Source organism: Homalodisca vitripennis, chromosome 1, assembly GCF_021130785.1.
Source record: "Homalodisca vitripennis isolate AUS2020 chromosome 1, UT_GWSS_2.1, whole genome shotgun sequence".
NCBI lineage: Eukaryota > Metazoa > Arthropoda > Insecta > Hemiptera > Cicadellidae > Homalodisca > Homalodisca vitripennis.
This window is the reverse complement of record NC_060207.1, coordinates 732,266-749,860: the sequence shown is the minus strand read 5'-3', so window position 1 is coordinate 749,860 and position 17,595 is coordinate 732,266. Positions and strand designations below refer to the sequence as shown.

At 39.6% G+C, this 17,595-nt stretch overlaps 1 protein-coding gene across 1 annotated transcript; it reads left to right on the top strand.

Moving 5' to 3' along the window:
- The first annotated feature begins 504 nt into the window (after nucleotides 1-504).
- LOC124353251 lies at nucleotides 505-4,719 on the top strand. Its single transcript, XM_046803182.1, has one exon. The coding sequence runs from the start codon at nucleotides 505-507 to the stop codon at nucleotides 4,717-4,719; it is 4,215 nt and encodes a 1,404-aa protein (XP_046659138.1).
- The last annotated feature ends 12,876 nt before the right edge of the window (nucleotides 4,720-17,595 follow it).

The window sequence follows — 17,595 nt, the reverse complement described above, 5'->3', positions numbered from 1 at the left end:
GTCCTGCTACGTAGATTGTCGAGAGAAGAAATTGGCAACTATTTGGCCGTTCGTGACGTACGAATTGCCGTTAACGAGCGGCCAAATAATGAGGCCGAAATTAATATTGTTCTGCCCCGTGGAAATAATGTAAACATCAATGACATTGTGAATCCACGAGTAAACCCGCCACGTCGCGTCCTTCCTCCGAGGAGGCGACATGCTGACGTACCCCACCGGGTTACGTATAGGACTGCCCTGATGTATGGAGCCGAATCGGTGGAAAATGTTCCGACCAGTTCATTGGGACGTTTTCAGGTACGTTGTCGTATGTGTGACGCCAAATATTTTGCTGAAGAATCCTGTAATCGGCAAGGACTGTACATGCAATGTTGCAATTTGGGTAAGGTTGAAATTCCTGCACTTGGCCCGTGCCCGGAAGAACTACGTGTTTTTCTGACCGGAGAAGACGCGGCGGACGTAGAGTTTCGCAGAAACATCAGAACCGTGAATTCCAATTTTGCAATGGCGTCATTCAAAGCTCAATCGCCCGTTGACCGGAACGTCGGCCAGGGTCATTGGTGTTTCTGCATCTCGGGCCAAGTGTATCATTACACGGAACCGGTTCCGGTTCGGATGGCCCCTTTACACAAGCTGAATCAGCTCTATTTCATAGACACTGAGGAGGCTTGCCAAGAAAGAAACGCCCTTATTGGAGATCGCGTAAGGGAAGCCACGATCCGAACAATTGAGACCATGTTGAGACGTGTCAATCAACTCTGCAGAGCCTATCAGTTCATCTCTGAGGTTTTGACAGACGTACCGGACGAGGTCAGAGTTCATGATGTGCACGTCATCTTCAAGGAACGCATTGGTAACGATCTGAGACGGTTCAATTTGCCTGCCTGCAGAAGTGATATCGCTGCAGTTTACACAGGTGAAGAGCCGCCCAGAGATGTAGATTTGGTTGTCTACCCGCAGGGGAGTGACCGCAGAAATCAGATCAAGAATCTGAACAGCCTTGCCGATCCAATGGTGTACCCTCTCCTATTTCCCAACGGGGAATACGGATACAGAACGGGTGTACCACACAGACAGACAAACAGAACAGTGACTTTGAGACAATTTTACTCGTGGCGACTGGCCGTCAGGAATGGCTTCTCCATCCTGCACAACGGAGGAAAGTTGTTTCAACAGTACATTGTTGACGCATGGTGCAAAGTCGAGGCAAATCAACTTTGGTTCATTCGGCAGAACCAGCGATCACTGAGAGTGGAAAATTATCGTGGTCTTCGCAGGTACCTGGAAGAAAGAGCGCGTGCGTTGGGAGCTCGCGTTGGAAAATTGGTAGTGCTCCCAGCCATGACTGTAGGATCGCCGCGTTATATGCAGGCCAGGTACCGCGAGGCCATGGCGATTGTGGCACGTTACGGGAAACCAGATCTCTTCATTACTTTCACAACAAATCCTAATTGGCCCGAAATTCAAGAGAATCTGGAACATCACCAACGCTTTGAACACCGACCTGACTTGGTCTGTCGCGTGTTCAAATCAAAATTCACACAATTCCTCGACGACTTGAACAAAAGACAGGTGCTGGGTGTTACACAAACGTACACCTACGTAATCGAATTTCAAAAAAGGGGGCTTCCACATGCCCACGTTTTGATCACAATGAGACCAGAAGACAAAATCACGATCGACAATGTAGATGACATTGTCTGTGCCGAGTTCCCCGACCGTGACATGGACCCATCACTGTACGACATCATAGCTGAACACTATGTTCACAGACCCTGTGGAGCCAACAATCCCGTCGCCCCCTGTATGCGAGACGGTAAGTGCTCCAAAGGCTATCCGATGTCGTTCAATGATGAGACCATAATTGATCACGTCAGGAGACCTGTTTATCGCAGGCGACGTGACGGCCGAACAGCAGTCGTCGAGGAAACGGTAATCGACAACCGAAGAATTGTGCCATACAACCGGTACTTTGCCAAAAAATACATGTGCCACATCAATTTCGAAGTCTGCGCCACACTCTCGAGCATGAAGTACCTCTACAAGTATGTACACAAGGGCGCAGACTGTATCACAATTCAAGCCAGTGACACTGGCGAACAAACACTTGACTGGGACGAAATTCAAAATTATTTGGACTGTCGTTACGTCAGTTCAACGGAAGCCGCGTACCGACTTATGACATTTCCTCTCGCAGACAGATCACATTCGGTAATGACTTTGCCGGTTCATTTGGAGAATGAACAAGCCATTCTGTTTGATGACGACCTCCCTGATGAGGACGTTGCAGCTGCAGTTGATAAGCCAACCAAATTGATGGCGTGGTTCATATTGAACAACACAGACGTGGAAGCCCGGCAATTCACATGTGTTGAGATTCCTGAACACTACACGTGGAACAACAGAGAGGCAGTGTGGGAAAAAAGAAGGCAAATCTCAAAGATGATTGGTCAATTGATGGAAGTGACTCCTACTGACGTGGAATTGTATCATCTCAGAATGTTGTTGCACCACGTGAGAGGTGCATTGTCTTTTCAAAGTATAAGAGATGTCCACGGAACAGTGTTTGCAACATACTTTGAGGCTTGCAAAGAAATGGGGCTGACAGAAGACGCAAATGAGTACAGAAGGTCACTGAGAGAAATGTCGGAATGGTGTACTGCAGGCAGACTAAGAAAAATGTTTGCACTGATATGTTGTATTGCCACAGAGGAGCAAATCACTGAAATACCCGAACTGTGGGAAACGTTCAGAGACGCCATGATTGATGATTATTTGAGGAGGCGTATGAACAGAGTACAGGCGATAAATGCATGCCTGAGATCTATTGCTGACCACCTGCATAGAAACGACAAGACCTTGACTGAATTTGGTTTGCCACTGCCAGACGAGAATGTTGCCGATGAGCCAGAAGAACCGGGAGAATTGATGGAACAAGATGTACACGTCATTGATGTCAACACACTGAACGTACAACAAAGAATTGTATATGACGAAGTAATGGACACAATTCAGAAGGTCGAGAGAGGCGACCATGTAGAAACGACAATGTTCTACGTTGATGGACCAGGAGGTAGTGGAAAAACTTACCTATACAATGCGTTGTTGACCAACATTATTGCCATGAACAAGGATGCAATTGCAGTTGCTTGGACAGGAATGGCTTCCACCCTGCTGGAAAACGGCACCACCGTACACAAGGCGTTTAAATTGCCCTTGAATTTGACAGATAGTATGGTGGCAGGGTGGCCAGTGCATCACTCAAAGTCTCGACGAATAATGAACTCTTCGCTGATTGTTTGGGACGAGGCACCAATGTCACCCAAACTGGCTTTATACGCAATTGACAAATTCTTGAGAGACCTGATGCGGGAGCCAAACAGACCAATGGGTGGAAATATTGTACTGTTGGGCGGTGACTTTCGACAGGTTCTACCCGTCATTCGACGTGGTCACCGCACCCAAGTGGTACAGTCCAGTATTAAGTGCAGCTACCTCTGGAATTGTATGAGAAAATTCGAATTAAGAATCAACATGCGACTGGAACAGGATCAAGTGCAATTTGGACAATGGCTCAGTGCTCTGGGAAACGGTACACTGCGAATTCTTGAGCCCCGCCCCATGATAAATGGCGTCGACGATTTAATTGAAGTACCGTCAGAGTGTGTGGTGAAAACAAAAGACGAGCTAATTGACGCTGTGTTTGGTGAAGAGCTAGACCAAGATACGTCCATGACAGCAATACTATGTCCTACAAATGTGTCCGCTAACGAGATAAACGCTCATATATTGAGAAAAATTACACTAGAAGAGAGAGAATATTTCAGTAGTGACAGATACACACTTGATCCGAATGACAATTTCGATCCACCAATTGAACTTTTGAATTCAATTGAAGCTCCCGGTCTACCACCGCACAGACTGACATTGAAAAAGGGAGCCGTGGTAATGCTTTTAAGGAATGTTGATTTACAAGCAGGCATGTGCAATGGAACGAGACTGAAAGTTGTACAACTCCACGACCACACAATAGACGTCGAGATTTTGAGTGGAAAGCACAGGGGTGAGCAATCACTCCTACCGCGTGTAAGATTCATCTGCGAGACGGAAATGCTACCGCGGCCCCTCACTCGGTTGCAATTCCCAGTCAAACTCGGGTACGCAATGACAATCAACAAAAGCCAAGGGCAAACTTTCAATAAAATTGGTATTTGTCTCGACACACCATGCTTCGCGCACGGTCAATTGTACGTGGCGTTCTCGAGGGTTAGGAAATGGGCCGATGTATTAGTCTATGTGCGTGACGGTCCAAAACAGGGGACGTTTGGTTTCAACGATGGGCGTACTTTTACACGCAACGTCGTGTATGCGTCCATTGTAGATCGAAACGACAACCATAGTGAAGACATGCAACATAGTGGGGAAGAAGAACATCAAAATCTAATCCCACGTCACGCACAAAACTCACCACCAACTACCGGTCCAGTCTGTCCTGTCCATGAATCCCACGACAATGTGCCTGAAAACGTTGAGATGGCGGGTGATGATGACAATGAACAATTGGCTCAGGAGTTCATCCAAATCATTGAAGACGAGAACACGTTCATCACTGTTGTACACAACGACAGTGAGAATGTTTCTCGTCACGATCAACCAGGCACTTCCGGCATTAGCAGGACATTTTTTCGTCCTATCGCTGATGACTCGGACAGTGACTGATTGATCAGCAAAATTATTCAAAATTAGTTTGCCAGTCATATAGGAAATTGTAATTTTTCTAAATCATGTAGCACCATTACATTTTTTAATGTTTCCCCCCAGTGTATATATATATTTTACATTATACACAGAAAGAGTCAAGATTCTTTATTATATTTGTATACAATGTTATACAAAGCACTTTTATTTTTCATTATTGAATGTGTATACAACTTATACACATATATTTTTATCATTTTTATATTTTTTATGCAATGTTATATATTGCATTTTTTTTGTATTATTTGACATGTATACAAGTTATACATATATATATATTTATTATTAATATTTTTAAATTGTATACAGTGTTATACAATTATTAGTAACAATGTATTTTCTGTTACTGAATGTCTATACAATGCAATGTTATATGTTGCATTTTTATTTTTTATCACTTGACGTGTACACAAGTTATACACGTACATTTATTATTATCATTTTTGTATTGTATACAGTGTTATACAATTATTTGCCGAAATGTATTGCATGGCATACATTTCTGTGTGTATACAAAGTTATATTTTATACTGCAATCTATTATTATACAATGATATACACAGTTTTATTTTTTTATTATTTTCTGTTGTTTATAGTTATACAAAGCAATATACATTTTATATATTTTTATTTTATATATACATGTATATTGTCAATGTGTTATTTAACAGAATCTTGATTCTTTCACACAAACTCCACGTACAATTTCCTAAATGCCTGAAGAACACTCTATCGACATACGTCAAAATTCAAAATTACCATCAAAACATAGTAAATAATGACACGTGTTGTCCTGTCACAAACAATCCAAATTAAGTAATATGGGATTTGGGTTTTTTCTTTTCGCTTCCCATTTCACTTTACTATTGGACGTCAACCACACTGTTTTCAAATCAAAATTCCAAATTGAACATTTCGGTCAATCTACATATATTGTTTGGGACAGTACACACGTAGCAAGTTTAGTTGAGTTCAGATGACATCAACGAGATTAAATTTAACTTTTTACTTGATTTTATTTACATAGTAAACACAATGCATGGCAAAATTTTTTGAATGGATAAAAAGCGGAATATATTTGATTTACTGACAATTAGGCCTCCATTCCGTTTATCTCATCCAAACTCAACAAAATATGATCTCTCTTTTTTATGTATATATTAGTTTGTAAGCAGTGTAAATAGTGATTGTCCCGGCCATGACTACGTAAAACCCGATCGTGTGCCTTTTTATCCCAAACTGCGTCCACCATCCCGTCCCGTCCATCCAGTTGGTGCAACCCCTGTGGATGAAGTCAACTTCCCCTGTGTCGTTGCATCAGTGAACACTGTCTGCAGTGAAATGGTGCTGTTTGCAAATTTTTTTTTCCGTTTCGTTTAGTTTTAAGTTGGTGCATGGACGCTCTCTGTAGTGGCATGTTGCCAATTGTATATATTTCGTTTCGTTTAGTTTTAAATAGGTGCATGGACGCTCTCTGCAGTGGCATGTTGCTATTTGTATATATATTTTGTTTCATTCTTTTTTTATCTACGTTAGGTTAGTATTTAGTAGCATATAAAATAAATGAATAAATAAATAACCATGCCTTTTATTTCAAGCGATTATCTGTTTTTCATAATATCTCACGTCAACATGATACAATATATTTTAGACACTAAACTTATTTAAAATAGTTAAAAGTACAAAGTTAAAGTTATAAAACGTTCACTCCAGTGAAAAGAGGTGCTGCTTTAGCTGAAGTTTAAAATGGCGACCTTTAAGCAATTTAAGGTCACAAGGGAGACCGTTGTATAACTTTGGACCAAAATGGGAAAACCCCCTTCGACCAATCTCCAACCTCACTTTGTTAAAGTGAAGTTGGTCACTCTGCCGAGTGTTGCGGCAAACGATCTCAGCATGACTGCACAGCCTTTCTGCCAAGTACCGTGGCTCCCGCTAGAACAGTACATTGTTTATAAGGCAGCAAGTCTGCATCCTACACACGAGTCAGTGTCTTTCTTGATCTCTCAAAAGCGTTTGATACTGTTAATCATGGTATATTACTACACAAGCTGGAAGGCTGTGGTGTACGAGGGACAGCACACCAGTGGCTCCACTCATATTTGAGCAGTAGAAGTCAATGTGTTCAGGTCCAGAATGCAGTATCAAGTACTATTAGAATATACCAAGGAGTCCCACAGGGATCAATCTTGGGTCCTGTCCTTTTCTTGATTTATGTGAATAATATCCATGCGTCAGCCTTATATGGGAAAATCATTCAATACGCAGATGACACGACTCTCTGTTTCCGGGCTGATTCTCTAACTTCTTTGGAGATTCAAACCTTCATTGATCTTAATTCCTGCATTCAAAATTTTCTGGTAAATAATCTCAAAACTAATCATGAAAAGACAAATTACATCAACTTCTGTTTACGTGCTAAATTTCTAGGAATACACCTAGATAAAGGGTTAACCTGGAAAGTTCACATTGAAAGTGTATGTGCTAAATTGGCAACTGGAATTTTTGTCCTTCGAAATTGATCAAAGTTTTGTATGTCTGATGTCTTAATGATGGCTTACTATGGATTAATATTTCCATACCTGTCGTACGGAATTTCTCTGTGGGGCAGTTGTGCCATATCAAACTTGGAAAGAGTATTCAGACTGCAGAAAAAAGCTGTTCGAATCATCGCAAAATTGAACAACAGAGAGTCATGTCGAAGTGCCTTCAGGGAGCTCAACTTGCTAACTCTACCCAGCTTGTATATTTTAGAGACTTCATTTTACTGTCGATTTCAGTGTATATTGACGCAGGGCAGTGATATACACAAATACGAGACAAGAGCTCGGGGGCGTTTTCGAGCCCGACAGCATAGAACAGCAGCATTTGAACGCCTCCCTTCTCAAGCTGGGATCAAATTCATTAACAATCTCCCTGAAACACTAAATTTAGAAACAAATCCAAAAAAATTTAAAACCCAATTAAAACACTACCTGGTGTCTTGTGCTTTTTACTCAGTTGGCGAGTTCATGGAGCACACTTGGGATTGATATTCACGGTGGTGTTGCAATCCTGGGGGTTGATCCCACGAATTATGAATTTTGTTTTTCTGTATGTGTATGAATGTGTGCCTGCGTGCAACTGTATGGAAAGTCGAGTGAATTGATTTAGTTTTTAAGATAAATACCGTAAAAAATTGGTATTATTGACTATTGCAATACAATGTAATATATATTGTCAACGCAATAAAATATATTCTATTCTAGTCCATGAGTCATGAGTCCATGGTCATGAGTCCTGCAGCATCTCGAAAGGGTGACACCTGATCTCTTTGACAGAGCCTGTATACAAATCGAATTGCAATGTTTTGCGTTCTTTGAATTCGTTCTGCGTCTTCCTTTGAGATGCTATTGCCGTATGCAGGAAAACAGTAATAAAAAATTGGCAACACGACAGACAGGACAAGACGCAGCTTAACGGACTCTGGAAGGATGGATCTCAGCGTATACATGCCTCGCAGTCTCCCCAGTGCTCTCTGAGAAACATGGTCAGAAAAACCCAGCCCACTGTCCAGCACAACGCCAAGCGTCTTTACAGTGTCACTTACACTCAAGTTTTTGTTGCCAATCCTGATTTGCATGTTGCTCTCTTTGATACACTGCACCTGAGCTGCTGATGCTATTTAGAGAACCGTGCATTTTTTAGCGTTCAGGTTAAGACCATGTCTCCCCCGCCCACACTCGCATGCTCTCTAAATCTGAATTTACATTAGCAATAGCCTCCTCCAACCCATTTAACCCAAATGGCATATGCAACTGGCAATCATCGGCATACAGATGGACTTTGCAGTGGCACACACAGTTGTCCAGATCTGATGTGTACAATGTGAAGAGTACTGGGCCTAGACAACTTCCTTGTGGGACGCCCCTAGCTTTCACCAGAGGAGAAAAGTCATCGAACCCATCCTTGTCATCTGTTGCCTCTCAACAAGATATGACCTAAACCAGTTTAGTGCATTATCCCCGAAACCAAGAAACTTCATCTTTGCAAGCAATAAAGAATGGCTAATTGAGTCAAAAGCCTGGGAGTAGTCAAGCATGACTAGTGAACTACACCGGTCTCCGTCCCGAGTCTCAAACAAGTCACTAAACCACTAAACAAGTTAATCAGTGCAGTACATGTCCCGTGATGTTTTCTGAACCCAGACTGGAGTTTCGGGAGAATATTTTGCTCATCAACAAAATCCGCAATTTGTCTCACAACCAATTTTTTCCACTATTTTCGACATGGCTGGTAAGATTGATATGGGTCTAAGATGAGAAACACTTGTTGATATATGTGTTTTCGGCAATGGTTTGACTATACTCATCTTCCATGTCTATGGAAACTCATCTCTTGCCAAGGACATATTTACAAGGTGGGTAATGGAATCAATAGTCAAAAGATTCTTTATTCATAAACTGTACAAATAATACAGAGAATAGTGTCATGAGCATCATTTGCGTACAGCATACTATATAATACTAATTTAAAATATGTTCTTATACACAAACATCTACCTAAATATTTTTTGTTTTTAAGAAATTAACAAATTCTTTGACATTGTATACACAAATATCACATAAAATAGATCTAATTTCATTTTTTAAATGTTTTACATTGAGCGATTTAACATTGTATGGTAGCATATTATAAAGCCTCAGCACTTTTCGTGGTCTGGAATTTGTATCGGATGATAAGCACTAGACAAATCTAATTAACTTAAAGTATCAAATTTAGCAATTATTAACTAAGCATTTGGGCTTACTGCTCTTATCATATCAATATCGATGTCGTCTGTTCCTACTGCTTTAGAGGTAATTTCATTCATTGTTGACACCATGTGAAACTATCCTAAACTTAAACTCCTTAGTTAGTCCTACCCTTTTGTTCATATCATAAAACTGCTCCCATGCTTCATCAGGTTTGCAAGACGTGCCCATCTCTGTGAAGTACTTGTTTATATCATTAGTATTCATGTTTGGAGGCAGTTTTTGATCTTTTGACTCCACTTTACCATTCTACCGTAAGCATTTCCAGAAAATACTAGAGTCTCTACAATTGACCAGTTTATCTTCGAAATATCTCTTCTTTGCCGATCTTATAGCACTACTCAGTGTGTTTCTGACTCTTTTATATTCTGACCAGTAAGCATAATTCTGATTCCTAAGAAACTGCCTCTTCGACCTGGTTTTCACTTTTGTGAGTTCTATAACTTCGCGGGTTCTCCAGGGGGCCTTATTTTTTGTTACTCTTTTAGTAACAATTGGAGCATGTTTGTCAAAAATGCTTTTAATTTTGGAAGTTATGAAATATTCTATGTCATCAACACTGCTGAGATCACATGCTCTACTCTACTCTAATCCACTTCAACAGTCATTGCCAATGTTTCATTCAAATTAAATTTGGAGTAATCTCTGTACCTTATCAACTTGTCCTGAGTCTTCTCTTGTTCGAATCTTAAGTCACAATATATTAGTCTGTGGTCTGTTATTCTCAATTCTCGATGATCAATAATACTTGATGTGTCTATAACTCCACACTTTTCTCCACACAAGGGCATGGAGTTCATCAAATCCAGTGTTGAGGGAGCGCATATTGACATGAGCCAATCTAAAATTGCTCCCTCTTACTGCCCGTTTCCCGGAATCGGAGGTGTCTGTGAGTTGGAGATTGAGCTTAAGGGGTATACTGCAGCAGAATGCTCAGTCTCAGTCAGACCAAAGTCCATCACTGCCTCAAAGAGTGCCGCCAGCCGCGCCACACCTCTCCTGTTTAGGTGTCTGCCATCCCGGCCAAGATCTCGCCTCGCAACCCAACAGTTCGCCTCCACAAATGTGACACCAAAGTTGTGACACATTATTTCAAGCTGACTGTTAAAATCAAAAAGAGCTTTGTATCCAATATCTGATCGAATGAGAACGCTGTTTACAAATATTTTGGAATCTGGAAAATGTTTTTTAGTTGTAAACAGCAAGTCAGCCATACTGTGGAGAGCCTGTTTTTTTCCGTGTCCTCCGTTGTACCCCGGATCCCCTGTAACCTCTCCTCAGGTTGTTTGTGCCTACATGAAAATGAATAAATGACAGATCTTGATTAACATCTTGTTAACACCCTTATACACACACTTTAGGCTGGCCTGGCGTACTAGAGAATCACTGATAATCAAAATTTTACCTGAACTAAAAGCTACGTTGTCTACAATTTTTTCACTGGTTAAAGGAGCCTCTAAGTTGACAGTGCTTTGGGCATCACAACAACCTGAGGCATCACCACCACAGAGATTGTCAGGGGCAATACCGAGATCCATCAGAGGGGTCTCAGAGAGCGTGGCAGGGGAAGGCGTCATCGTACCAACTGAACAGTTGACCCGCGCCTCCAACCCCACAATCTGAGCCCTCAAACAAACCAGCTCCGCCTCGAGCACCTCTATGGTAGTCAACAAACACTTTCTTTCTTCACACAAAGCTTCACCTTTGCTTTATTGTCTACTAATAAATTATCTATATTTCCTACATCTAACTGTACATTTTCCTTAATTCTATCACTTAGAGCTAGATTTTGTTCCGTCAATTCTTTACACTGTTGTGCAAGATCAGGTCCATGCTGATCTCAGTCGACTCATCCTCCAACAAATTGCACTCCACAGACTTTTCTCTGAAACTGCAGTTGAGAGTCTGCACTCTATTCTCAGCAGCTTCAAGGTCCCTGTTACGAGAACTGTGTTCTTTCTCCAGGTCACTAATTTGTTTACACTTTACATTAAGCTGGTTCATTATTTTAGCAATATGTGGGACAATGTTTTTTATGGCATTCTCACCAAAATGAGTGGTTATGGCTTTTAGGTTGATATGAAGATGAGAAGCAATATGAATCACTTCATTATCAATAAAATATAGGCCGTCAGTCATGTTTAGCAGGTCAGAGGATCGAGTTATTATAAGCATGTTATAACTTATTTCTGATTCACAGACAGATATTAAATGTAAACAAAACAGTTATAAATAACTAATAACTAACAATAAATAAATAACAGCCAATGATTGTCAGTAGTCAATAATTATTAAGTAGGTCAATACTTGAATAGATTGCAATATATGACAAATAACAAATACATAACATGCCCATTCATATATACAAATTGGTCATTATATTAAACGCAGGCAATAATTAACAGACCATGAATAACAGTTAATAAATGAAACAGCAGTCAATAAATAAACAGCAACCAATTGTTATATTAAAATTGGTCAACATTCCATAATATTATATACCAAATGGTCAATAGTTTATAACAATATATAACAGATAATAAATAAATAATAACAGGTTAAGATAAAATATACAAATAGGTAATTAAATTAAAATCGGGCAATAACTAACAGAACAATAAATAAATAACAATTTACAATAAATAAATAACAACAACAACAATTGCCAGTCGATAAATGCATAAGAAATTGTTCAATAAATAATATTAGGAAATAATAACATCAATTTTGTTAATTATTATTGTTCGGAACTATTCTAAATTATGCAGTCGGTGCAACGGAAGCAGACTTGACGGTATGCGAGCCAATATAGACGCCTGCAGGGTGGCAGCCGCAGTAAGGCAATCAGGGCAGCATGCGTGTTGTGTCTCCGGCCGGCTCGGCGCAGTGGGCGTTATTCCTGTGCGGGACTACCAGTGCTGTTACGTTGGTACAGCAGCCGAGCAGACCAGCGTGCGGCGTGTACTGATCAGCTGTGCGCTAATACTACTGTATTCCTGTTGTTACAGCCGCTCTCGGCAAATACACTTTCAGAGTTAGTGACAGTTTCTGACATTAATATACTCACAAAGTATAGCAAGCATTATTATACCACAGCATGAGTTCTTAAAAAAAATTATTTATTAGACCACTCAACTCACAATAAAGTCATAGACATTTGTTATTAAGTAATAAAATGGGAGCGATGTTTCATTCAACTAACCACTGCAGAACAGGTCTGCCGGGTATGTATATATATATGTGTGTGTGTGTGTGATATTTATGTACATATCACTATATGTATGTATATATATATATTATTTCCAACTTAGTTCCCGTTTTTATTTACATTAGATTAGTGCAAGGACAGTCCCTGTATTGACATATGGCTATATGTACATATATAGGTATACCTTGGACAATGGTCCAGGTCCCGTATCCACTGGGCAACATGTGAAAATCATTTTTAAAGAAAGTCATTTTCAAACGGCCGATTGCACACGCTTTCATAATTATTTCAATTTACCGTACACCAGAAAGCAACGAATGGGTCTTTCTTGAAAGCATAGAAAAAATTCTCCTCTATCTCAAGAAATGGATTAATTATAAAATAGTCATTGGAGGAGATGTGAACGCCCAGTTTGATGTCACTAAGGACAAAAAATCAGTAGTAGATTTTCTCAATGTTCTTCGGCAGTTTAATTTCTACCACCACAACTACCAACCTACTAGAGGAGAAGCCTGCCTGGATAATGTGTTTTCAAACATAAACAAAAATGACATTTTTTGCCATATTTATCAGACCATGATGGATTAGTGTTTCGGATTTTGTCTGAACAGTCTATTGGACCTGATAAGACTGATGATATTTCTGTTCTACGCAGATTATTTTCAAAACAGAAACTAGACCTCTTCAAGGTAAAAATCAGTAAAATCAATTGGCATAATCAACTTTTTCTGTACAACTGGATTACACATGTAAATGCAGTTAATAATCCTTTTACACTGTTTTTTGAAAGTATACAGACCGCTTTTGAACAATGTTTCCCTCTCTGTAAGTATAAAACTAAACCCAAATATGTTAATAAGTCAAATCAATCATGGTATACATCAGATCTTGTCAGGCTCAAGAGTCAAGTTAAACTTGCATATGATAATTTTAAAATAAATCAGAACAACCTCAACAAACTAGCCTATAAGGATTTAGTACATAAATACAAGAAAACAATAAAAGAAGCTAAGCTTAATCACAATGCTAACCTAATTGAAAAATCTAACAATAAATGCATGACAGCTTGGAACCTAATTAGACCTAACCTACAATCTAAGTCCAACCATAGCTGTATTCCTTTACACTCCAGTGTTCTTAATAACGTTTTTATTGAATCTGTCAGTTCCATCAGAAATAACATTGTAAAACCTGAGACTACTTTTGAGCAATTTCTTAATTTAACACAAATAGATCAGCCTAATCTTAACTTTAAACTTGTAACTTGTGATGATGTCCTTATGGTCATCAAAAAGATGAAAAACTCCAAATCTCAAGATTACTATGGTTTCTCAAATTGGTTGATCAAAGAAATAGTACATTATATTGTAACACCTCTTACTTACTGTATTAACGTTTGCCTTCAAGGAGGTATTTTTCCTGAATGCCTAAAAATTTCCAAAATCTCTCCAAAATTCAAAAAGGGGGATAAACACAACCCAGGCAACTATCGGTCTATCTGTTTGGTACCTATCCTGTCCAAGGTACTTGACATTGTACACAATCAGGTAAACCACTATTTTGAGTCTTGGTCACTCTTTAATAAACAACAATTTGGTTTCAGAAGTGGACAGTCTTGCATGGATGCAATTGGGGCTATGGAACAGGATATTAGAAATGCCTTTGAAAATAAAAACTTTGCCTGGGCCTCTTTTATTGACCTTAGCAAGGCATTTGACTGCGTGGACCATGGCACTTTGCTTCATAAACTTAGTTTCTATGGGGTAAAAAATAAAACTCTTGAATTATTCAACAGTTATCTCTATAATCGAAGGCAAGCGGTATATACATGGGGTGTATGGTCCTCTATCGCTACTAGCAACTGTGGTGTTCCACAAGGCTCGGTCCTTGGACCCCTTCTGTTCATTATAGCCACTAATGACTTACCATATTGTCTAAGAAGTAATGTATACCTATATGCAGATGACACTACATTACTTACATGCAATAGAGACCTAAATCAACTTGAAAACATGGCTAATCACTCACTTAAAACTGTTTCTGATTGGTTCTCTGCAAACTCGCTCTTATTAAATGAGGAGAAAACCCAAACTATTATTTTTGGACTGAGATCAGTACCTCCAATAAATAATTTTAACACTAGCAAAGAGGTTAAGTTCCTTGGAGTCTGGATTGACCAAAGTTTGAGCTGGAAAAAACAAATAGAGCATCTGTGTACTAGGCTAAGCAGATTAACATTTCTTTTTCGTAGGCTAAGTGACATTTTACCTGATGACTATGTTAAGACAGTGTACTTCTCACTCTTTCAATCTGTTCTCAGCTATGGAATTGTTTTTTGGGGGAATAGCCCACACCTAAATAATGTTGAGAGGGTAGGTGAGGTTTCATCGGCGTTTCACCTCAAGTTTTTATCCGTGTAAATCGGTAATTTTCCGTGAAAAACATTGAGTTCTTACATTTAATTCAGTTCACCACACATGAATAAGTATTTTAATCCAAAAAACTCGGAAAACTAACGACACTTTCTAAATATTTGTGATAACATGTGACCAGCCGTTTTGAGGTTAGGGCGATCGCTTACCCAAAGTGCCGGCGTTTTTCAAAGCAAAACAATATTCTTCATCTACAAGAGGATCTACAAGCGAAATCAACAGCTAAGTGCCATCCATCTAATTCTTTTCCTGGTAATCAACGGGTAACCAATACCTAACCTTTGATGCTCAAAACAACCATCCATCCATCCCTAGCCTGCAAAACCGACCGACACAGAAAATCTTTCCCAACCGTGAAATCCTTCCTACCAAACAGTAGAAAATGAAACAAAGTTACAAATTTGATGGTTTCGCTAATTGAATGAAACATGTGCTGATAAAAAAACACGTGCTGGTAAAAAAACTTTGTTGATCTCATGAAAAGGTCTGACATAGGCCTATCTCAGTAGGCTGTTATTACAGTTACAATCTCGAAGTAGGCCTTTCATTCTTGAATTTTTGAAATGGCATATACAAAATAAAATAAGGATTGTAATTTTAACATGGAACTATTTTTATGTGGATTTTAAATGTTTATCAGATATTATATGTTGTATGTTAAATATGTTTTACCTGTAAAATAAGAAAACAACCTAATAAATTTTGCAAGTAAATTTTGTAAATTGTGCAAGTAATTAAGATACTAAGTGGTATCGTTGAAGTTATTTTTTCATACCTGCATTGTGCTTAGTGTTGAGTTATTGACTCAAATTTTATTTGGTGTATGTGTGTTAGGTTAGGTACACTTTTTAGATCAGAAACCGAAACTCTATTAACAAGATGACAATCGAGACATGTCCTTCATGCTCGCTAGGAATAGATGACTATGAGTCTGACTCCATTTGTTGTGATATTTGTAACAGATGGTTCCATGCTTCAAAATCTTGTAGTGGACTAAAAAAATCCCTGTTCAATAACATTAAGAAAAATGACCAATGGGCGTGCCCAATCTGTATAAAATATCATAGTCTTAAGAATGGGAATGTTGACTCAACCATTAGAGGTTATGTTAGTGAAATAACTAATCTAAAAAATGAAAGGTGCAAACTGGTGGAGGAAATAAATGCACTGAGCGCAAGGCTGGCTGAGAGGGATAGGGAGATGGAGGAATTAAGTCGGATGGTGGTGTCGACTGGGGAGGCGGTGGGGGGGAGTGGACTGTGGTGGCGGGTGGGAGAAGGGGTGGCGGTGGCCGGACGGCGGTGGATCGGGTAGATGTGGCTCTCCAGACTTCAAATTCATTTGAAGTTTTGGTAGACGTCGGTGATCTGTCGATGGAGGATTTCCCCCCTCTAGAAGCCAGGAGGAGGGGAGACTCTGGGTCAAAAGGGGATGGAAAGTTTGTTCGTGGGGTTGGGGTGGTTGGAGACAGTCATGGTAGGCGCTGTAGGGGTAGACTCAAAGCAAGTTTGGGCTCAGAGGTTGAAGTAATGACTAAGGTTATGCCGGGAAAGCTTATGTCCCATCTGATTGACAGTGCAAGTGAATCTAATAAGTGGGCGGCTGACTCGGATCTCCTGGTCATAGTTGGGGGTACAAACGGCGTAACTGAAAACAGTATTTCGGACTTGGGGACAAAAATTGATAGGTGCCTGAAAAACAAAAAGAGATATGTTCTATGGGTCGAGGCTCCCTACAGAAATGATGATCCTGAGCAAAATCCACTGATCAAGAAACAAAATGAACTCATTAAAACAAAATGCTTGGAAAACCAGTGGGACTTTTTGAGCATAAATTCCATCCTTGACCGAAACTGTTATACAAAACACGGCCTGCACCTAAATGCAGTTGGCAAAGACGTGCTATGTGGAATTATTACCACCTTCTTTCACGCGATGGATAAACCTGAGCTTGGTAAAAAAACAAAAAAACCAACCGATACAAGTAGGCGCGCTGATAACTTAGGTTACCCAGGACACAAAAAGAAGTGTTACAAAAAACAGGAACGGAGACCTACAAGAAAATCTAGCCTTTATCAAAGTAAGCCTCCAATAAAAATAAAAATAGTTCAACTTAATGTTAGAAGCCTTGCAGATAAGGTAGACCAGATTGAAATATTTTTAGACGAGGAAAAGCCGGACTTTTTTATTATTTCAGAGCATGGCTTGGAAAAGGAAAAGCTCCAGATGACCAAACTACAAAACTACACCTTAATAGACAGTTATGAGAGAGTCAATATGAGGCTGAGAGGAGTGGCGATTTTCAAAAAAAAAATCCTTTCATGCAAAAATCTTAAAAAATAAAAAACATGGAAAAGAATTATCTGAAACAAAAATTTTTGAATGTTGCGAAATCAAAATTAAAC